The sequence below is a fragment of the Acanthochromis polyacanthus genome, chromosome 20, assembly GCF_021347895.1.
Source record: "Acanthochromis polyacanthus isolate Apoly-LR-REF ecotype Palm Island chromosome 20, KAUST_Apoly_ChrSc, whole genome shotgun sequence".
NCBI classification, from domain to species: Eukaryota; Metazoa; Chordata; class Actinopteri; family Pomacentridae; genus Acanthochromis; species Acanthochromis polyacanthus.
The window spans coordinates 9,332,397-9,356,023 of record NC_067132.1 but is presented as its reverse complement, the minus strand read 5'-3'; the positions used below and the strand labels follow the sequence as shown (position 1 = coordinate 9,356,023).

Sequence of the window (23,627 nt, the reverse complement as noted above, 5' to 3'; positions counted from 1 at the left end):
CAGTTCACAAAGAGAAGACAGAGCTGGCCTGGGTAATTTGGATAATAATTATTTCTGCATTTAGTGCCAGCTGGGTGCCTGAGAAGGTCAGGGAACAGCATGAGGACAGGCTTATCTCCATGTTGATGCTGGCTTCCATATGGCAGCAGACAATAGGAAAGGGCCTTGGCCCCGGACACAGCAGCATGGCACAGGACAGCTCCCACAGACAAAACACAACAACACACTGAGGCAGCACTAACAATGGTGGGTCTCAGAGCTGCCACACAGGCTGGCTGGCTGGATGACTGGCCACACAGCGGTGGACTGACCATAAAGGAAAGAAGCAGAGGGAGGTGGAGGGAATGGAAAGAGAAGCGACATAAAGACATAAAGGACATAAGTATGAAAGGAGTCATTTCTATAAAGTGAAAATCATGAACTGGTCGCCATTAAATCCTTGTCTCATTCAGGACCCAGATAGTTGTGTTCTGGCCAGAATGGAAACAATGAGAAAGGCTTCAGTAATTTATGAATAGGACTTTGACCTCTGTTTTGAAACTCTACCTTTATGCGTTTGCCTTGTAAAGGCTCAAGGCTTGATGAAAAGATGTGAACATTGAGAGGTTAAAAGTCTCCTTTCTTTTTTTCCGCATTCTGCTGCTCTTTAGTCAACCACCCCTTCGACCTTACCGTTCACTGGGTTACCATGGCACCAAAATCCCTGTAGCAACCCAGCCTGAGCTTCATAAATCAGATTTTTACTGTGTAGCACTCCTTTTAATCTCCGTCCACTGACGGCTTTATTTGATTCCTTCTCTTTGGAGGGCTTTCAGTGGTCAGTCCATCCTGAAAAGAATCCCAGGGTGAGTGTATGCGTGTGTATGTGTAGATTTGTATGCATGTGCACAGGCGTGAGAAAAGGCCTCTGGAAAAACAATGTCCTCCAAGGCTCCCTTGAACCCCCTGCTTTCACTTCTTTTAGTTTGGGTTACCGAGTGCTCCCCTCCCTGGTGTGGTGACTTTGAGACGGAGCCTGAGTGAGAGTCATCCTCATTTTTAATGACAAATTGTTAATCCCCTGCAATCAGACCTTACTTTCATGTTCAAATGAGGAGGAGAGTCAATTTTTCACCTCTTTTCTCATACTTTTTTGAAAGAATGTGACTTAATTTAATTAAAAGGGATCTTGGCAGTGTCCTGGCAGATCTATTACCTATTCATAAGGCGGCTTTGTTTCAGCGCAACCAGTTAATCAGAGCGGCACTATAAAGAATGCAAGCCAACAAGTCCTCCTCCATCAAACTTTAATACAACTCACTGGTCCAGGTCACGGTCTTGTCTCAGAGTCCATCTCCCAAACAAACAGCTGAGGTGAGAGAGGACGGCCCTGATAAGACTGAGACCAGCGTAGGTGAGCCAGAGAGGAGTTAGTGCACGGCTGAAGCGGTTAAAGCGTCTGGGCTGGATGACACACTGCTCCGAGGGCCATTTCAGTAACTGTCCCATTGATCTGCAAGTAAATGGATGAGATGGCTCTGTAATAGCAGGGACCTCTGGCTCTCAACAGCAGCTGTCCATCTCAGACGTTATAAGCTGTGATCGATGAGCTGGCCATGTGAAATCAGACGCTTGGCTTGGATAGTCTGCCTTAGAGAGCAAATATGTGAGCTGTTTCATTCTTCTTGGTGTATAAGGATTAATGCTTTCACATTCGTACGGATTAATACAGTTTTAAATACTGTAGGTCAGTGAGAACATGTTTGTGTGTGTAATGTAGAAGACTTTTGAAGTTTCTTCGGACTACAGTGCCAGATGAAAGAAATGTAATGAACAGATGGATGACAGACTTGTAATGTAGTGACTGCTTAACCTTAGAGGAATGGTTTGACATTTTAGGATATACATTATTCACATGTTCCTGCTGGGATATGAGAGATGAGAAAGTTAATGCCACTCTCATATCTGTCTTTGAAATATAAACCTATACGAAGCAGCTTGTCAGCATTGCCAACTAGACATTAGACATTTCTCTTTCCAGCGCAGTTGACTTTTTTCATATTCCGGTGAGTGACTGAGGTTTGTCTGCTTTTGTGGAGATATTAGGTGTGTGTGTATGAATTAACTCCAATGTTTTATGTTTGCTCTTCCATCCACATGCCATATATCTGTGCATGGAGAGATGAGAGGCAGCTTTAGTATGAGGGGATTGTGTTGATATTGGTGGTGGTCCTACCATTCTCTCTTTCTGTCTGTCTTGGCTGCTGAGGAGCGGAGTAAAGGTCTAGAGTTCATTATCAGAGATTTTCCTCTGGAAGGGGCACAGCGAGCAGAGCATGTGGCAAGCTCTCATTACTCCCAACGCTGTCACATAATCTTTGCCCACTTACATCCCAGACACAGGGACCTGACTTGTCTGGAGAGTGACCTGTTTCGTGTATCTATCCCTATTCAACACATGAAATTAATCTGAAAGTGCCTATAGAGAAATCGCCATTTCAAGCCATTAGCACTTGTCGTGCAAATCTGCCATTACTGAAATAACCTGGCCAGTGAAGAATATTGGACTTACTGGAGCAATAGCCAATTCATGCTACATAAGTTTGCAAATCACCCACTTGGGGAATATTGCAATGGTCTTGTGCAAATGTGGACTTATGCTTAGGAAAACCATCATAACCTGCCACAAGTGAAGTCACTCGGTTCTTAAAGTTCTTAAACAGCCTGAAGGAATATTACAACAAGCACATCAACCATATAAGTATGGAAAAACTTCATCTGTATCTCATAAGACAAGTTCAGGGTGGGCCACACACACATAAGCACATTAACAAGCACATATTGAAGCTGCAAAAGAGGAATGAAATAAATCCATGTTTTTACAGCTTTATGGCCTATCTTTATATGATGTGATTGGATTTTAAGGATTTTCCAATTGATTCCTGAGTAAAGGTTGACATTTGGCCATTCATCAGCATAAATCTGTCAATTGTTAATGCGTGGTCTTTTGTTTGATTGGGCAGATTTTTTTCATACACATTGCTAAAGCCAATGAGTTCTTGGTTGCAGATAGCGAATTCCTTCTGTGCCTATAAAATGTTCTAATCTCAGATCTAACTGGAAAACAGTTCCCCTGTCCCTCCTGTTACCCAAGTTCAGCCAACTTTTGAAAGCTAAATACATTTTTTTTTTGGTTCCATTTTTGGCACCACCGCCACACCCTGCTTTGGAGATTGGCATTGCGTGAACGCCAGCCAATTGGCAGCCACTATTTACTGCTACCAGCTGCTTTTGCTCATTGAAGTTGCTGCCTCTCGTTTACACATCAATCTACTTTCTCTCTCTTTTCTCCCTTCTCATTAATCTTTACAAGATCCCAGAGTATGGCACAAGTTAAGCTTTGCCATATTAACTGGCCTTTGAAGCCCGTTAAAGCTATTTTCAGGAATGCCTTGGTTTTGATCTGAACGACAAAAGCATAGATACCACTTGTTGAGCTAATTTAATTTTTCTCATTAAGTCTCTGATTATGGTGATGGATTGGAATTGTGTGGGAATGAGCAGACGGCTGACAGCCTCTTGGGATTTTAGGTGCGTTGGTGAAAGACAGGCATGGTGGGGCTGCATCTCTTGTCTTGTTGAAGATGCTCATTTTAAGTCTGTTTCATGTTGTTTCCCAGTTGACCCAACGGTGTCCTTCAGACACTGTCGCGCCGTCAGAAGTTTCAAAAGCCTGCTCTCTTGTTCTGCTCCCCGTCTTCTTTAGAAGATCACCTTGCCGTTGCTTTGGTGTAAAAAGGGGAGGAGGGTAGGACTGTTTAAAGGTGAAAATGGTCTTTAATCTGCACCAATGATGATTTATCAACTTCTGGCCAGCCTCCCATTGCTTAGCTATGACTTTAAAACATGAAATAGAAACTATTACCTCTGACTGACTCATCTCCTTTGAATTTCTAATGGTGGGGAGGGGAGCAAGTAGGAGAAAAAGTTGGGGGTGGGGGATTTGGAAGGGGTTGGGGTGGATAGGGAGGAGACAGTCAAGGATTCATCTCTTTTTTTTTTCCTTTTTTTTTTGCAAAGCCACAACAGCTCCAATCCAATTTGCCAGGCATGTGGAGTTATCCCTAAGCCTGTCAAACGCACTGACAGGGAAAGCTGTCACTTTTCATATGGTCATATGGTCACAATCACTACTCAGGTTATTTATAGGTCTCATCCTTCACACATCCACTGCTGCAAGGACCCACATAACAAGACACCACACCACACTCAGGGACCATAAGAGACTCAATTTACTCATTTAGCATCACATCTTTATTATCCTTTAAGCCACTAACTGCCTTTTACTATGGAGCATACAGCTGTTGGGAGTTGTGTTTTTAATTGATCTGCGTTTTGTGAGGTGGTTTGGTCTTGGAAGTCACCAAGGGACACATAAAAGGAAGAAAGATGTAAAATCAACTCATTTTCTTTTGATAGTCTCATTTTCTGTACTTATTACACCATAACATCAAAATTGAATTGGTAGCTAAATCATCAGGTAAGTCTTTGACACATTGCAGCTTTAAATTAAATGCTGAAGATCATGGTAAATAATGGAATACTTGCTTTGGCTTTATGTGGAGGAGAAACTTAACTGAATGATATTTCTGCCTCCACTTGGACTAGCCATACTGTTCTCAGTTACCAATGGGGCAATAATTGCTTCATTTTCATGCCATGACCATTGGCTTTGTGTAGGAGTGTGTGTGTTTTGTCATACCTGGAGGATATGTGTTAACTCAGCAGGTTGAGCTTTACCAAAGACCTCTATTGTTCTCCACTCCGTTGAGAGTTCTCCAAACACTGGCCTATAATTAAAGGGCTCACTCCTACTTAATGCTTTTGTTCCCATGCCCCCTCACCCCCCTATTGCGGGGGTTAGGGATAATGAGCATTTTGTGTACGTGGGTGTGCATGCCCATATGTGTGTGTGTGTGCAGGCAGATGTAGTGACAGTATCTTAATTCAGTTTTGACTCACTGGTGCATTCATTCACACATCAGCCACCGCGGTTGCCATCTGTGGGCGAACCCATGACCGCTTGGTCTCTTTAATCAGCAGTAGGGGCTAATCCCTTATGGCTTGTCTGGGACTGTGGGACTGCCATCACAAATGTCTTCCCCCACACCCATTCCTTTAACCACCTGAAGGTGACAGTGTTTTGTCATCAGTGCTTTGCAGCTCTCTTCAGTTAAAGTGCAGTCTAAAGCTCCAGTGCCAAAGAGAGCCACCTAACCAGGCCTAAATAATTCTCTCGGACATTACAAGGCACATTAGGAGTTTGGCTGAGTGCTTTGCTGTGTTACATTTAAAATGTAGCTCCTTATAGGATTTTTGCCCATGAACATATAGCTTTGCCAAAGGGAGGGACTTTGTTATGAGATGAAATAAGAGACATGCCAGGGAGAGCGGGTTTATGAGAATTACTCTCTCTTTTCTTATCCACTCTACGTTCTTCTCATGATGCGGTAGTTTCCTTTCATGACTGCTGAACTGGCAGGAACTCCTGTCAGGGCAGGAAGTTAATTAGATAGATTTCTGTTATTGAGGACACTCTGCTTCTGTACAAATTTGTGTCTTTTTGCTGTCCCCTCTCATCTCCTATCCCCCTCCCTTTCCTCACAGCTCTGTTTTTCCTGCCTCAGAAGCAGTTTAGTCTGAGGATTAGAAGAGATTACACCATGATCTGATTTGTGATAGCAGCTCATATTTGGGGAAGTCCAATAGTCACCTGCAGAGAAAGACAAACAAAGCCAGACAAAACATCCAACTTATTTGTGTGAAATGCCAGCAATTTGGCCTCATGACAGAATCTCATCCTTATTAGCTGTGTGGCGAAAGGCGTGGAGAAACACTATCAGATCTCTGTGTGCTCACTGAAGCTCAAAGCCCATCTTAAGTTACACTGGTTCAAATCCCTGTGGCTAAGAAGAAACAACAGGTTGGGACTGATGTTAGTTTAAAGAAATAACCACTGAGACCCGCTTTAGTTGCAGCCTGTCCTAGTCAGGGGGAGGGACAGGAGGGTGTTTGTGCAGAAGAATGTGCATGCACTTGGAACGCTGCCATGACTGCTGTCTTGTAGACTTAAAGCTTGTCACAGCTGACCTCAGAGCTTTCTGTTGCACTGAACATAGACAGCTATGGCTCTCTAAATCTCTCGAGAGGACAAAGACGCGTCAAAATCATCTTTAGCCTCACTGCAATGTCACAAGGTGGAATACACAGTAAACACATACTATACGGGTAACTAAGAAAAATTTAAAATCAGCCTCGTTTAGTGATGCATGATGACTTTGTTTTCTTTCCAACCTCTTCATTTTCACATTGGACTGCAAGCTTGCTAATTTAACCAATTGACATAAATGATACCATTATACTTGGCCAATTCTGCAGCCGATGGCCTTATGCATGCCTTGATTATTGACTGGCAGTGCTCCTGATTAGCATGTCGGTCACAGGGGAAGTGGTGGCCCGCGGTCATGATGATAATTGAGATCCTAATCACAACCAATGAGTTTATGTGTGTGTACCTCTACAGTGGTTGCAGAGGTAGGCTTGGGGTGGGGGGGCTTCCAGCTGTCACAGGGGCTTTTGATTGATTGATGGCTGATGTGAGATGATGGATGTGTACTCACATTAAGCCGAGCGACAGCCATGCTGAGGTTCGTCGTGGCCTCAGCAGTTTAAGGCAGCGTTACGGCTTCATTAAGGCAGAGAGCCACTGTGGCCATAGATCACGGCGGTGACAGGCCAACATTATGTCTGGTTGGATTGATAATGATGTCATGAATGTGAGGGTCACAGGTTGAAGGGGCATTAACATATGTAAGGCTCCTGGAGGTTGATGGGAGATAGCAGTAATGGGAGGACTTCTTCTGCACAGATTTCAGTTTGTAACTTTATGGGCTGGTATGACAGACACAGGACTCATGGAACTGATATGGTAATGTTTCTCATACAAAATGGAACAAATAAGTATCAATCAAGCACATTTAGTTTTGTGTAAACTTGGCTCTTCATTATTATGCTTAATAGGTGACGAATCATCACCAAATGTTTTCTGCCCATTGATTAGTCTTTTTAAACTCTGATTTTCTCGTTTTCTACTTTTTGTCTTCCCATCTGTCAGTATCTGCCAACCTCCTGACCTTCACATTGATTATTACACAATATCGATAGCCTAAATTGAAATTATGCTGCCAGCCTTGTTTATTCTTTTTGGTTTTTTTCTGATCATTCGTCTGCCTGGCCATTACTAAAGGTCACGACCCCTGACCTTCCTCCTCTTAACTCTTTCTGGATTTCCAAACAGGAGTTAATCCAGTAATGGAAGCAGGAGCAGAGCAGCCAGTAGAAGACGCCAGGGATGGTGAGGAGGGGGAGGGGAAAGGGGTGCAATCTCCCTCTTACTCCTTCTATACCCTCCCCTGTCTTTTAATTCCTGTACCTCCATCCATTCCCTAGAAGTAGCACCAACCACTACTCCCCCCCTCCCTCAGCCCCCTACTCTCTCCTCACCACTTAAAGCTGTGACCAGCTGTGCTTGGAGCAACAAAAATCTTTGGAATCCATCTTTTTAATTCTGCTTTATTACACCCACTATCAATATTGTTATTGTTTAAAGTGGCTCTGGCTCTACCCGGGCTCTGACTGACGGGCGTCCCACCGCGCCTCTCTCGTTAATTATGTATAGAGGAAGTAGTGGCGGCACAGGGGGTCGTGGAAGAGAAGACTTGCGGCTTGGTTGTGTATGGGACAGTGAGGAAAAGCTACGCTGGGCTGGTGTGAATTATTTACCATTGGCTCGTGGCTCACACGCTGAGCGTCAGGCACTGACATTTGGAGAGGGAGCGATTGTCTGCATTCAGCACAGTGAGATGTCGTGCTGAAGTAAATGAGATTCTTTATAGATGTAAGCCCACCAGAATGAACCTGGGGAACCTCAGTGCCCTAATAAAAGACATGATATCTGCTCTGCTTGTTAGTCACCAAAACAGATTAAAAACTGGGTGTACATATGACCAGAAATGCCACAGTAAGCAGCCAGTCCCACTGAAAATGATGCAGCAGATGTCACATGATCCATCTCTGAATGCACATGTAGCATATGACTAATGCACCACTGCTGTTCGGGCCCATTTGAAATCTAATATTAACCTTTCATTATAGGTAGCCAGGGAGAGTGTGTCACTTTGGCAACGTGCTATAATAGCAAATGCATATGTGAGGTTCAGCTGAATGTGAATATCAGCATCTGGAGTGGATTCATCTGCTGCTTCGTATGGTCAAAGCTTTGCATATATTTGCGTTAAAGGACTATACCATCTGCTTTGTAAATCTTTACACACTACCAATCATATACCAGAGCACACCATAATGTTGTGTTTCTCCTCCAGTGCAGGAAACCATTAGCCTAGCCGCGCTAGACCCATGCTCTGAAGACGCAAGGGTCTAGGCACGCTCGACAGGGAGGGAGGCGGGCTAAAAGGTTGTCTATCAAATCACTCTGCAGCAATTGGGTAGGTATACAACCAATCAGCGCAACAAATAGGCTCCTAGAGCGCCGGAAATCAGAGGATGCGGTAGTTCGGTGAAGGCTTATTTATTCAGTCAATGGGTGAAGCTCAAGTATATTACAGACATGTTAACAGAAAGATTATTCAGAGTCGGTGCTAATGGAGCTCAACGACTGTTGTCGTTTTTGTTGTCGACCCTGGCAGAGAATTAAATTTTTGCTGTGGGTTGTCTAGCGCGGCTAGGCTAGTTGTTTCCGGTTGTTTCTGTCAGAATCGTCGCGCCTCTGTCGTCACTTAGTTACGCCCGCCTTCTAACTCTACACTTCATGGTGATTCATCCGGCCAGTTTTAGGAGAGTCCAACCTCGAGCCTTATGGAGGGTAACTAGACCCACCCTGGCAGAGAATTAAATTCGTTGCCGTGAGTTGTCTAGCGCAGCTAGGCTAGGAAACCATTGATTTTTAATTAATCTTATGATAATTTCATCCATACATGTTGTGGCTCAGACATGTAAAAATAAAATATTAACATATATTTCCTATTCAAACGGTGTATGTGATGTTATACTTGCTATGTTTGTATGAAAGTCTTGGAGTGGGTGAATCTAATTAGCATTGAGATGGTCCCATATTCAAGAATTAAATCCCTGCCCTATAATTAATTCATAATAAAAACTTTAAAAACAAAATGAATTCTTTCCTAATTTAAAATCATCTCAAAATCTGCAAAGTTTACCTGCAGAAGAGAAAATGAAAAACATTACGGTGTGATTGCAGCATTGGGTAGTCAAGGAGAATATATTATGATAGATTTAGTACAAGCAGTCATGCCCCAGACATGAATCTCAGTGACGGTCAATTTAGCACCAACTGAAATTTGAGACGTTTTAAAGGTACACTAGATGAGATCATGACATCACCAACTATTACATTTAAACAATATTCCTCACCCCTGTCTTTGAAATCCTTCCCTCCACTGTTTGTTTTCCCGCTGCAGTGCAGAGAATATAGAACACTGTGCTTGAAAAACTTTTGCCTCTCTAATAGGTTGCCTGTGGGCATTCCAGCACTTGAGAGCAGCTGAAGGATGAGGCAGTTTGAGAAAGCAAAGTTAAGAAAGTTAAGTGGGGTCTGGCACATGGTTGTGAGGTCATACAGCATCCACTAGTACTGGAGGGTCTGCAAATGTAAATTTTATGATGTCCCCAAATCCGCAAGAGTTCAGCCCGGCCCCTTTCTATTCTAACCCAAAATTTGTGTACAACAATTGTCTATGCAGACTTGCAAAGGAGTGTAAACAAGGCTTAAAACTGATTCTGTGGTACTATAGCTATAGCAAACACTGAAGCCCCTTTCAGACATGTAATCTTTTCCAACAGCACCTGAACATGTTCTGTAAAAGCTACGACAGCTATTTTACTCGATCAGACCTGGTTACATTTGTAGATCACTTTTGACACTGCACAAGTTTGAGCTGGATTCCCTCACATTACCAGATAGGCGCACACACAGGAAACATACTGGCAGTTGTTAGTAGGAGTCTTTCCTCTGAGTTCATAAATTACCCGCAGCATCAAACAGCAACCGCATCCATGTAAGCATCTCCAAGCCACACACACGTGGAATAACATCATTAACTTCAACTTCATTAATTACTTAAAAGTTGTCCTCAATGTGGAGACAAGATTAGTCAGGATCGAACAGCAAGTCTTAAAGAGTGCTTTTTAAACATCAAATACGTGAGCTGTCACACAGAGTCCCAGTTTCAAAGCTACAGTTTAAAACCATGAGGAACATTCTGAAAGGCGCAATGCTCTCACTTTACCAGATCAATGAACCAGGTAACATTATGTATCCCATGTCTGAAAAGAGCTTGGAAAAAAAACATTCCCCCTGTCCCATAGTTCTATTTTCTTGTGCATTTATTAGTTTAAACAAATTTGCCTTCCCAGTAATTTTACCACAATTTACTCACTTTCAATTTGCTGTTTAATTCCAGAGGTGGCATCTATTTAATGGAACTCACTTGAGACATCCACACTTGGCTGGACACATTTGTCTCAAGATCAACTTGGCTCCTTTATGTCTAAATGCCAGCAATCGTCTAGCCAGCACCTCTGCCAAAGTTTTGGAGTGGTAGTCCACAGAGAAACCTGAAAAGGTGACCTGTTGCTGCAGCAGACCACCCTCATTGGGCATGTATTTAAAGTCTCATAATGAAAAATACAGGTACCGATTTCATATTTCATGGCACCACCCTATACTTAGACAAACTATTTTAGTGTCAGAGTCCATAAAAAAGGAAACCAAAGTCATATATTATGCCCCCGGCTCACTTCTTTGCTTGCCTCTTAGTGTCAAGCTAGCTGATATCTCATAAAAGCTGTCTGTAAAGCCTGATGGGCTCATAAAAGCTGACTTAACCTGTTTAGAAGGATACTTTAGCCAGTGGCCTTCACACCTTATTTAAACTGACACTTCACTCTTTTTACCCTGACGAAGACTGTTGACTCATCAGATGCATCAGTGCAACTTAAACAGCTGTAGCACTGTACAGTACAGAGAGAGACATGTAAAAAGAAATTCGATTTCAACCTGTAATGAGGTTTGCACTCGCACATGTGTTTTCTTACTGTTTATATGCCACTTTGAAAATAATAGATCTGCTGAATGAGATTTATTCACGATCCAGCTAATGGATTTTGTATGGCTTGCAAGTTTGGAACACACGATTAGCTTTAATCATTAGCATGCAGTGCAGCTTTACGAAGTGGCACTGGTCTCAACTTACTCTGATGTGTACGTATGCATGTGTGAGTGTGTGTTTCTGATTGTGTCAATACATTATGCAGTCTTAACTGTACTTCAGGTTTCTCTCTCTGCGTCTCTCAGAGTGAGCGAGCCCTTCAGAATCGATGAATTGGGATTATGGGCCTTAACCCTTTAAGGTCTGGGCAATTTCCGCCCGAAATTTCTACTGAGATTTACAGAAAGTAAATTGAATGCTGTTCTTGAACTGTTTGGAGTACATGCATGGTTGGGGTCTCATTTGAAAGCTGACAACCTGAATTTTCACCCAGTGCAGTCAGAATTACTCTAGGTGCTACTGGCACAGAGTTATGTATGTTGGAACACACTGAATTAGGATGAATTTTTTTTCTCGCCTACATTTTTTCCCTAATAAAACACCTGAAAATCAGTGTGGCAGCACTGCAACAGCTTGAAAACACAATATTGCAAAAGCCTGGGGTCTTACATAGTTCAGGTCAAAATTTCAGAGCAATACTACAAGAAATGAGTGTTTCACACATGTATTTGTACTGATATGCTCCGCCCCTGTCAATGTTGGATACACTCTTTATACACTGTGCACACTCTCTACAGAATGGTATAAATTCCTTTTCACTCCATTTTCCACTTCATTTTCATTCCAAAAACTCATAAAGAACTCAAAAAATCACTTCAGATAGGCTTCAGTGTCGATCACACACACAGATTGAGAGGAATACAGAGAAACAGCAGGTGGAGCCCGGAGCTCACGAATGAAATATCATATAAAGCCGCTGGCAGAGGCGGGATTTATAGGCAAGCCATTCAGCAAGCTCATTGGCTACCAGGCCTGTCAATCTAACGTTTCCTCCGGCGTGATTTGCTGAGAAACAAGTCAATCAAGTGATGTAATCGATATCTGTCAGACTCGGCCATGGTTGGCTAAATCGCCGAAGTAGGCGGAAACGAGTCACCTGATTGGTTGAAGTTCGGTTTGAAGCGGTCGAGAAGCCTCCAGTATCCATTTTGAATCGCGAACAAAGAAAATAGGACCGTGTATGATAAAGTTATAATAGAAAGATGCAGTGAATATGAAACGCACAGCGCCACCACGCGCCGCGTGCACGCGCACGGAGCCGATCGTTTTCTGGATTTTTTACCTATTTCGAGACATGTTTTGGCCAAAGTATTATACTGGATTGTTTCCTCTGGATGGCTAAGCTTGGGTTCTGGCCGGTTTTTGTGGATTATCTTCTTTTATGACCAGAAACGAGCGTCCAAACTGCGTCGACAGGTGAGCTGTGCACGTTTACTTGACTTGTTGTTTGTTGGATAAATGTGTTTATATTACCCGCTGTGGTAATCACATCTGAAAGTGGTTTATACCGGCGGATTCATGAGAATCTCAGCTTTCTATGTGTGTATAGTGTTTGTATAATCGTGTTTGCAGTGTCCTTCTATTTTAAAAAAAGCGTATACCGATAAAAAACGGCCCGCCCGCGGGCCGCCGTACTTTCTTCAAAGTTCATCTCTTTCTTCATGGAAAAGGCAGCTGTGCTCTCTTCTTCCCAGGAAAAAAAAATGTAGAAAAGTTGCAATTAAAGCAAAGAAAGTGTTGCAGAGAGTCTACCATCCATAAAAATGTTTTGCTATGCCCAACCAGTGCAAGATACCTTTAAAAACCTCCTCTTCTTTAAGGCCCAAAACCTCTTCTGGTGAAAATCAAATTGTGTGTGTGTGTGTTTTTTTTTATCTAACATGTCAAAAAGCAGTGGAGTGATTACAGAATTCACATTTCTGTGTAATTTTTCTTCGTCATTGTTGGTTTCTGGCTCTAACATATATGGATGGATTACTGCAATATTCCTACTTCTCACTGTGTAATAGTTTCACAGTGAGCAGAGTTGTTGGTGAGCTGGTGTGCCGTGCTGCAGTGAGTGGGGAAAAGTGAGCAGAGAGAGGCAAGGACTACATACATCTGCACAGCATTCTAGAGGAAGGAACAGTGTAGTCTTACATTAAACCATTTTAAGGTAAACAATAAAATAGATAGATAGATAGATAGATAGATAGATAGATAGATAGATACCATATTCTATGTATGCAGCTCTGATACACAGAGATATTTTCTTTAGAGGTTAAATCAAAGACCAGAGAGTGACTTTAATGTTGTGCTTCTGCGGTGGTAGTGCTGCAGGAATAACAACACCTCTGGTGTATCTTTTTAACTGGAGTGAAAAACAGTCAGAAAAACAGTGGCTGCTGTGGGATACAAATTGAATTGGATTTGATGCACCTCATGAGCGTTAGCTAAATGAACTGTGTAGAGTGTTTTCTTAGAATGTATATTGGAGTTTTCTCCATAAATCTTTGACTATACTATGTAGTGAGCCTTGGTGCACATTTTACACCACATTCAAAAAGAACAGATGCTCTTTTTTTTACAGAGAACTCAAACTTTTTGAACTTAACTTCTTTAAGTTCGATTAACTTCAAATGAACAGCCACTGCAACCTTGTGTCTGTCCTTCGGTCCGAGTTAGAATAGCTGCCATTCGCCTCACAGGATCAGTTGAATAATTGATACATTTCTGGACTGCACCTGAGCAACCTTTTTCTTTTTTTACTTTTATTTACTAGAATGTTCTGACTCCCCAGCTGGCTCGGCCACAGCTTTGCCTCAAGCTATTTCACTGGCCTGTAGAGCCCATCTCAGCCTCCTTCTCTTTTAGGCTTAAAGCCACAGACCATATAGTGGAAGTTTTAAAACAACTAAAAACAGTTTTGGCTAGTCTTTTGCAGAAAAGGTCACACCTGTTTCCTTCTAACCACGAGTAATTTATCCACACGGCACAACATGCAGAAATAAAAATGCCTTTGATCAGTTCCAGTACATACTCTGGGGAACCAAACCATAAAACACGCCAGTGAAAAGGCAGGATGGAAGGCATCAACAGTTTTTCTCTCAAATGTAGACAGTTGCAGGGCCATTTCCTGATTTTAACCTGTATTTTGCAAAACCTACAAACAGACAAATGGAAAAAAGAGATAAAGAAATGTCTGAATTGTAAACATCTCTTTGTAATAAAGCAAATTGGTGTGTAGTTGGAGCAGTGCCGGTGGGAGGTTGTATGTTTGCTGGAGCAAACAGTGCTTTTGAAATGCTGAGGACTATAGGTCTGTAAAGGGACAAAGAGATAGCAAAGAACTCTTTCCTTTATTTCTTGTGAGCTCTGTGTGCCTAGTGGAGGGCCTTCTGTGGTCCCCTTCAAGGCAGGGCTGTTCCTTCATTTCTCACACAAGGGAGGCCAGAAATGAACTGTACACTAGAGGCCGGCCATGCTGGACAGCTTGTAGGAGGGGGCAGCTCTACAGGCGCAGCTTCTTTCCCTTGCTAATCAGAGCTCCACGCTCCCCAGTCACGCCACCACCATGGCCTAGGCAGGCATCCCAGATGATGGCCTCTTAGGACCCCCAAGGACCCCATATGTGCAGCTTCAGAGTCTGAAAGGAGCCATGGATTCACATTCACACTCAGCTCAAATACAGCAACAGCCCCCATCTAGAAGTGGGATTTTTAGCTGGCGAGGCGCCACTGTCGGTGCATCAGTCACAGGAGGACATGGGTGAAGTCAGAGCCTGACAAATCCAGGGTATTATCAGGCCTTTGTCCAGCCTGCAGCTGTCACTTACCAGGCTAGTGGGAGAGGATGAGGGGGACAGAAGGGAATTCATGACCTATCCCTGTAACCACAGAGGAGGATTGAGGCATTCAGAGATAAAACATATGGGAAGAAAAGGACAGAAATGAAGACGAGAAATGAGGCAAGGAAAAAATTGAGGAAATTTTTATGTAGATGCAAAAGAAAGTGTAAAGTGGAGAGGGAAAGAAATGCCAGAAGGGGGGATATATGCTTCAACTGCTTTCATTTGATTGCTTGCAAAAATCATGGCAGATTGGCCGATATATGCTGATTTCCTCTGAAGACTCTAAAAAAATGTTTTATCTTTGTCCCTCTCCCCTTCAAAAATGACCAGCGGTAATGCAGATCTAATCTCTTTCGATCATCGCGGTAGGTCCCAAAGGCTGTCCATTTCCCCACAAATGCCTCATCTATCTGTCTTTGAAATAAATGAAAGTCCACAGGGTGATGGAATAAAGATGAGCTAAGCCTTTGACTTGATGCAAGATTGCCAAAGGGCCCAAACTTAAGAAGTCTGCCCCCTCATCTGCTGCAGAGAGATACTGGGACCAGAGTAAGAAACCAGATAATCTGATAGAATTTCAATCAACATTGATCTGATAAGAAATAACAGAACGTCTGATTTTACAGTCACACCGAAACTCCAGCAGTTCAGCCTTTTTTACTTTAGCTGGAAATGAACGTTCTGTGACAACTCTCAGAACTTATGTCAGACTTCATTTGTTGAAATTTCATCCTCAACAACATTTTGCTCTCATTCCAATTGGCCGGGACTGACCCCTGACCTTAGGTATGCTCATATGACCCATGTTACACTCTGTGATTGGATTACTCCTTTATTAGCCAGTGGCAGTGTTTATGAGGCATGTCGAGACTCAGTGCAGCTTTGATCCACCAACAGAAGCAAATAGGAGGACTGTCACATAGTTTGCATCTTGGGCCTAAGCCTTGTGGTGTGTGAGACATCTGCCAAATCCTCCTGGATCAAAGGATGGCTATTACACAGACAGGCATCCACATACTTCTAACTGCAGCTTTAGAGTGATCATGACCCCTGTCAACAGGTCTGTTTAAAAAACACAGGTGTGACAGGGGTCATACATACATGCATGCATAAACACGTATTCTTCAGTGTGCTGCAAAACTAAAGCACTTGCAAAGGTGTTGATGTATAAATTGTAAAACTGTGTTGTGGCAAATAAACCCCAAGATTCATGGCAAAAAAAATTAGGACTTTTCTGTTATTCTTTGGTACCTTTCTGCTTCAACTAGTTTTCATAACCATTATTCAATAGGAGAGAGGATCGGTCGAAGCAGCAGAAATAGCAAATCAGTGGAGGTTGTGTTGCTGAGATGGGTCCAGGTCGTTGTTGTTTGACCTGACTCTGCATGTCTGTGAATTCACACATTTACCTCTCTCAATAAGTTCTCAGAATAAACTTCGAGCCAGGCTATAAATACAGCAGCGGTGTGACTCAGCTGAGTACAAGCGTCTATTAAGTGAGCGCAAGAAAATAGATAGTGAGAGAATGTGTCGGCTTCTTTGCGTCTTTTTCTACATCTCGGTATTTCGTGTTGTGCCGATACACTTGCATGCGTTTTGGAGGAACGTGGCCAACCTAGAGAGGCCAAATGCTGACATTTCAGTCTGCACACTCACACATGAATTTTGAGCAAATCTCATTATACTGGACAGAATGAAGATGCTGGCTGTGAAAATGCTGTGGCATATGGATACTTTATCCATCCCATGTTTTTTAATTACTTTACAGGCAGTATCCCATTTTCCACTGACGTACAAGCCCATGCGACCATGATGCAGACAGCCAGCCGGTACCCCTGAGTACACTTATACAACCTGTGACCTTTTCCTCTTATGCACAAACACACGGGTTATAGCAAACTGATGAGCAGTCCTCATTCATATTCTCTCATATCCATCTAATTCAAATCCCACATCTCTCACACCCAGCCTTTTCAGGCGGCATTTGTTCCTCAGGTCCATCACAGACACTGGTGTATATAGAGGTGAATTTATAAGCAGTGACACCTGATACATGTGCAACAACCATGCTGGCTAATTATGTATTGAGGTGCCCGATCAATGCAGAGCTCTGAGTGAAGAAAACTGAGGCACAGACTTACTGCTGGCTAATTCAGTGATAGGAGGCAGCATGTGCCAACTCTTTGTGCTCGATTCCCACTCTTTTACAATGCTTAGTTTTCCATCTCTATTTCTTACCATATGAATATATTTACAAACCATGGACTGCTTTCCAAGAATCCCATCAACTTGGTGCCCCCATGGTGGGTAGAGGACCAAGAGGAGAAGCCCCTGCAGATAATCTAGATATTGCACAGGCCTCCTTTGAACTACCATGACAAATTCCCCCCTCGTTAAATCCCACCCCCACTCCCAGCCAGTACTCGATGCAATTTCCATTTGTAGCGCTTTGAAAAATATATTGAAATGCTATGCTGCCAGTTCTTTAATTTGCTAGAGATCTTGTCTTCGCTCATCTTTTCCCATTCCTCACCGCACCACTTCATACACACACACACGCTGGAACAGATCTTTAGTAATATACAGGCCATCACTCTCTCTCGGATTGACACTTCAGTGGGTGAGAGAAGGGCAATACTGTAGGTCTTATTACGTAGTGAGTGTATATGGACTCACGTAGTCTTGTTTGTAGCCTGACGTTTGTGGATGCCCAGCTGGTTCTTCCAGCCCAATGGTGCATGTTTGAGATGCTGATGGTAGCACTGACCCTCCCTGGAGGGTCAAACAGAAAAATTTACGAGGCTGTTTGCTTGGACTCAGCTTGGTATTTCTTTGGCTAGCCTTGGGGATTAAGCTAATTGCATGCATTGAACTTCACAGATCTATGTTTGCTCCTTTCTCAGCCATTAGAGACAACCAAGGGTGATTGCATATATACTGCATTTCAGTATTAGCAGGCATATAGCTAAGGAATGTGAAGAACATATAGTCAGATATGCATATGTGCTTTTCCTCTCAAACACATGCTATGAACATGTAGCTAAGATACTCACTTTTCTGCAAAATATCTTTAGAGAAATCTGGAAACCTTTGGGTGAAGTGATGTTTTCGCATCAGTAAACACATTAAACTGAACAGATGGCCTCAGGGTCCATAAGAGTATGTAGCATTGGTGTTCATACAGAAACACACTGTCTGAAGCCGATAAGAGTTACATGAGACACTTCTGTGCTACGTTTGTAGTTCATAGAAAAACTTACATGTAAAGGAGAGAAATGTTTGAGGAATAGATTTGTATGGCTCTATTGACTGCAATTCAGAAATTTAATTTTATTCAGTATTGCATTTGCTATTTAAGCAACCTCAAGTAAATAGAGAGGGAAGATTGATTTTGTAATGAACAGTAATAAAAGGACTTCACCATCACCCTAAAAGCATAAACTACCTCACACCCCAGTGAGCTACTTAATTGCCCACATTCACATAAAAGCCCTAATGTACACTCCCTGAGCTCCCACACATATAAAGCTATAGGAATCAAATGGAGTATAACTAATACAATTGATTTTGATCAAGCAGTACGAATAACACGATAACCGTGTCTCGCCAAGTACTACTCAGGGGCATGCACCGAAATCCGTGCATCCTTTATGAGCTGCTATTTATTGTGCTTTTAATGAAGCTTGATTGGCAGTATGTCCTAGTCCCCATTATCATCAGAAGGATGTGCTCATTCTAATCTGCAATTATCACCATAATTGTGCTCAGAATCCTGTGGGCCCCAATAAGCAATCACTTTCACTGCTGGCCTGCCACCTGTAAGTGCTACACAGGAGGACTCACACACTGACAGAGTTCCTTGTATCAAGGAACCATTTTTGAAAATGTTTTTGGCCTTGTCTCCACTTGCTTCTCGTTTCATACTGATTTTGCTCACTTTGCCCTGGCTGACTTTGTGTCTTTCTCTTCTCTCACATGCTCTTGATTAACCTTTCCCTTTTGCACTCAGCACCATCCCCAAGAACACCCCTCCTACCTTTATCTCCCTCTCCTTCCCTCACCCTATCCATCCCACTCCCTACATCCCCTAGCTCCCAGCACAGATTCCTAACCTTTGGTCACTTTCATCCCTGTGGTATGCATAAATGCAGGCCTATTATCAAGCCGGTTGTCTCATCATAATTATGCGTTTTGTCATGTGCTGCCTCTGTAGCTGGTGATAAAAGGAGAGCCTGATTAAGCCGAGGGAAGGCTATTGATTCTTATTGACAGGCCCCTCAAAGCCCTTTAATGAAGGGGATGTAAATGAGGGTTTTCCACAGTGTTTAATGACTGTGAACCGTAAAGGGCCAGCATTCTTCTGCAGTCTAAAAGGGACATGTGTCACTCACAATTGTGCACAAGGGACACTTTTACTTAGAGGGATGTTCAGGAGCAACAGCTCCAAGGAAGAGGGTGGAAAGAGAATGTACATAGAGATGTCAGTTATGCAAACAGGAGTCATGACTGTCAGATCAAGGGATCTTCAATACAATTTAGGAGGGTGTTATTGTGGCCAAGTGGATTATTCAAATATGAGAAAGCACCTGAAACAACATGCTTGTGAGGCTAATGTGCCAGGTGTTGCTTCTGAGAGAGAGCTTGCTGAGAAATTACATCCAGATAAACACTCAGCTTGCTCTCTGGTCTCTCTCCCAGCAGTCAGATGGCTCCCAGTAACCACGACCGGATACAGAGGCTGAGGCACGAGTTCCAGCAGGCCAAGCAGGAGGACGACCTTGAGGACCATCAGCACACCTACAGCTTCGACCAGCCCTGGGTGAGTGTCTGTTAGGAATCCCACGTCATCAGAGTGGTGCTTAGCTGCACTAACCCAAAAACAAACAAAGCACCCTGTTTTCAAAGCTACAATGGCAATCCCTCCCAGTTCACCACTGGGTATGATTCTTACATTCACACCAGTCTCATCTAAATCTGATTACTCTGATAATCAATTTGTGACATTCTATCAGAATTGATGCTACTTGGTTTTTCAGTGTTTTAGTACTGTATTTCAGGATTGCTACAAAGAGAAGAAACATTTCTTATTTGCATCAGTATTTTCACATTTACTCTAGTTCAGTTTATGAAATACAGCGTGACCTACTGGATGTAGTATAAAAGCAGGATAAAGCCTAGCTCTTGGTTTCCACATGACTGATGCAAACTGAAAGCAGATAGTGCACATGTTACAATAGATACGTGTTGGTCTGCCATGCATACAGTCACATTGTCCCTAATGTCAAACACAAAAAAAACTTCCATAGATGCTGCTGAAAGGCTGTAAATTTTGCACTCTTTACAGAATGTAGCAGGGGTAGGGCTGAGCACAGTAGGCAGCACAGCACAAGATTTCTGGAGAATTTAGAACTTCCACCTGTATTTGGGCACTGTTAATGACAAGTCTGAATTGTTTTGACAATAAACTATGAAGATGTGGATGTGGATAATTTTCCATCACAAATTCTGGTGTGCATGCCGGCATGCCAAAATGTGTGCCCACAGAAGGGTACAGCACCTCATGTACTTGGAGGATGGCGAAATGTCCGTCATATGTACCCTTGTGGACACATGAATGTGGAAAGCAGAATTTGGCCGATAGCCTGCCATTTCTATCGCACATTTAAAGCAGTCTGTTTGGTTCTCAGTTCAGTAATTTATCCATTTTAGACAGTTCTTGCCTCCATATTTCACTACAACAATTCCCTCCACACTGTTTTGCAGGGACACCATCACTACATCATGAGCTAACTACATATCTTACAACACATGTGTCAAACTCAAGGCCCGCGGGCCATATCCGGCCCGTAATACAATTATATCTGGCCCGCGAGATCATTTTACATTGATTTATTATTATTGTTATTAATGGTCCGACGATATGAAGCGCTGATAACACACAAACTACAGATCCCATAATGCAGCGCAACAGCTGTCTTGCCGAATGATAGGTTACCTGGAAACATTTCTGCGTCATTTAAGTCAAGCATCTGTTATTGTTTGCAACCCTGTAATGCACAATGCACTCAAATAAATGTTAAACTGAGTCATAGTGTTCTTGAAATTGCACTTAATTTAATCTCTGGTTGTTTCTAATATAATTTTTAAAAGGAGAGTTCATTAAATATAAAGATTTTTCTAATATACTTGTTCTCCTTTGCACCTCTCGGTAATTATGCTATAAGTTTACTGGTCCGGCCCCTTTGAGATGAAATTGGGCCGTATGTGGCCCCTGGACCAAAATGAGTTTGACACCCCTGTCTTACAACTACCTGCATTGACTGTGATTGAGTAAAAAAAATAAAAGTAAACAGATTTTCCTCAATATGGCAGAATGATGAAAAGGTGCAGTCAGACTATTCTCCTTCTCTGATACAGCACTGAGCATGGATATGATTCATTTCCTGCCAGTATTCCCAGCGTATGACTCCAATTAAGTAGTGTCATAAATTTGTGCACCCTGAGACTATCAGTAAGAACAATCTCACTTGTGAAAGGAACAGTAATTGATATAAGACGGTAAGAATCCCAACACAACAAAATCAACATTGTCCAGGAAGTGTCTCAGTCATCTGATGCTGTCATCCTTCTGGACAGTGAAGACAATCCGACTGCCAAACTATCTGACTCACGTTGCTTAAATTTCAGGCTTTAGTCGCAACAAATGGCAAATTTCTTTGACTGATTTCTAATATCCAGGTTCAACCTTTGACCTGAAGCTAATTGCTAATTACTCATCTCTGCCTGTATCTGTTCAGTCTTGGAAGCATTGCACACTTATGGAGTGAAGGAAGACGGGAAACATAAGATGTCAAGGCAGTGTTAGGGGAGATAGACAGTGAACTGCACTGTTCATTATAATTTTCATTAGACTTGATTAAAGGGATTTTTGAATTAATTTTTGACTTTTTTAAATTAAAATTTGAGAAGAGCTTCTTTAATCCATTCTCCTCTTCCATGATTGATCTGTAACAACAATGGGATTTATTCTTCATAATTGGAAAAATGTAATCAAGTTAATTCCTTTGTTAATTTATTCAGACTTGATCTCATGTCCCTCTTTGCTGCGCATGACAAGTTCAACTTTGGTTTAAGTACAGAAGCATATATTTCATTTTTTAACCACCCTATGGTATCATTGATGGTCTTAGCTATTTACTTAACTCTACCGGAGTGTTAGAAGTAATATAACTCATCGCTTTGACATTTTGGTAAGGTCATACATCCTTTTATTTTATAATATGATGAAAACCTAATGGAGCCAGAAACATATAACCAAGTAGGAACATGTCAGAGGTTAAATATCTGAGGTTTATTTATGTGTTTTTGCCTTGTAATGGCTTCAGACCGACATGGATTTTTCTTCTGTGTCTTTTGCAGATAAGTGGTCACTAATTGTTGCAGCAAGCAGAGCTATTTTCTAAATTATGGGTCAGAATGTCAACCCTCGAAAGTGAAAATATTTGGCATACAATTTTCTGGCAAAATTTCAACATCAATTTGTCAGGGAACTTGGCTTGGAGTGGCAGGCATCTTCTGCTGTTTTTTCTGTTGTCTAAACAAGTTTGGGTAAAGGATAGCAGCATACTTCCCACCATCTTCTCACAGAGGAAGGCAGACTTTATTTGCTCTGGATTTGCTTCAGTGTTTGTCTTCCTGATGGTTGAAAAATCACTGAGCGGACATCTATCACTGCGTCCTTAATCTCTCTCTCTCTCTTCCCATCTTCCCTCGGTTGTTAGCTGTTTGTTCAGCACTAAGCAGTTTCAGTCTTTCTCTGTGAGCCTGTGAGCTCCTAATTGCTTGTGATTGTTGACATTGTTGGGCATACCGCTGCTATTCCACTGGTAATAAGATATAGGGCCGGCCCCTCGAGTATTGAAGTCTATTTTATTAGTCCTCTTTCATGTTATTTCAGTCCCGTGAACAAGGATTCACAATGGCAGAGCTTGTTAGGAAAGATACATTCATACCCATGTTATACATTGACACTGATTAGAAGAACTCAAGGGAGGCCCTGCCTTAGTGTCATCCAAAATCAGAGTGGATATGGCTCTATTCAGTGGGGATGGACAAGCTATTAAGCTGAAGGCCAGGGGGAATATGGAAAGAAAAAAAAGAAAAGTGTTCTGTATGTTTGGCAAATAACTGCAAAAAATTAAAATGACTTGGTGGGTTCTGAATACTTGACGGCATTAATTTAACAGCCCCTTTGACCTCATTATCAATGCAAAACAACAGGCACAGTCTTTCCTGGTCCACTGGCTGACAACACTACTGTCCTGTTGTTTATAATGACTCATTTAATGCAGTACAACTGTAGGAATCTCTGTTCATGAAAGAAAGAAAGAAAGAAAGAAAGAAAGAAAGAAAGAAAGAAAGAAAGAAAGAAAGAAGCAAAGTACAACTAACAAAGCAAAAAGATTAGAAACAAACAAAACCGATGCAAGAAAAGAAGATGAAAAAAGAGCGAAAAACAGAAAGAAAAAAGCAACAAAACATAGAAGAGCAGCCAAAGACATAAACAAAACACAAACAAACAAACATACAAAGAAGCAAACTAACCAAGAAAA

At 42.2% G+C, this 23,627-nt stretch overlaps 1 protein-coding gene across 2 annotated transcripts in view; it reads left to right on the top strand.

The window, feature by feature from the left end:
* The window catches only part of LOC110951091 (partitioning defective 3 homolog), a 400,033-nt gene that overhangs the window by 356,581 nt on the left and 19,825 nt on the right, over window positions 1-23,627 (top strand). For both annotated transcript variants that reach the window (XM_051940403.1, XM_051940404.1), the window contains exon 22: window positions 19,714-19,834. In XM_051940403.1, the coding sequence (XP_051796363.1) occupies window positions 19,714-19,834 (121 nt within the window). The remainder of the gene's footprint in view (window positions 1-19,713; window positions 19,835-23,627) is intronic.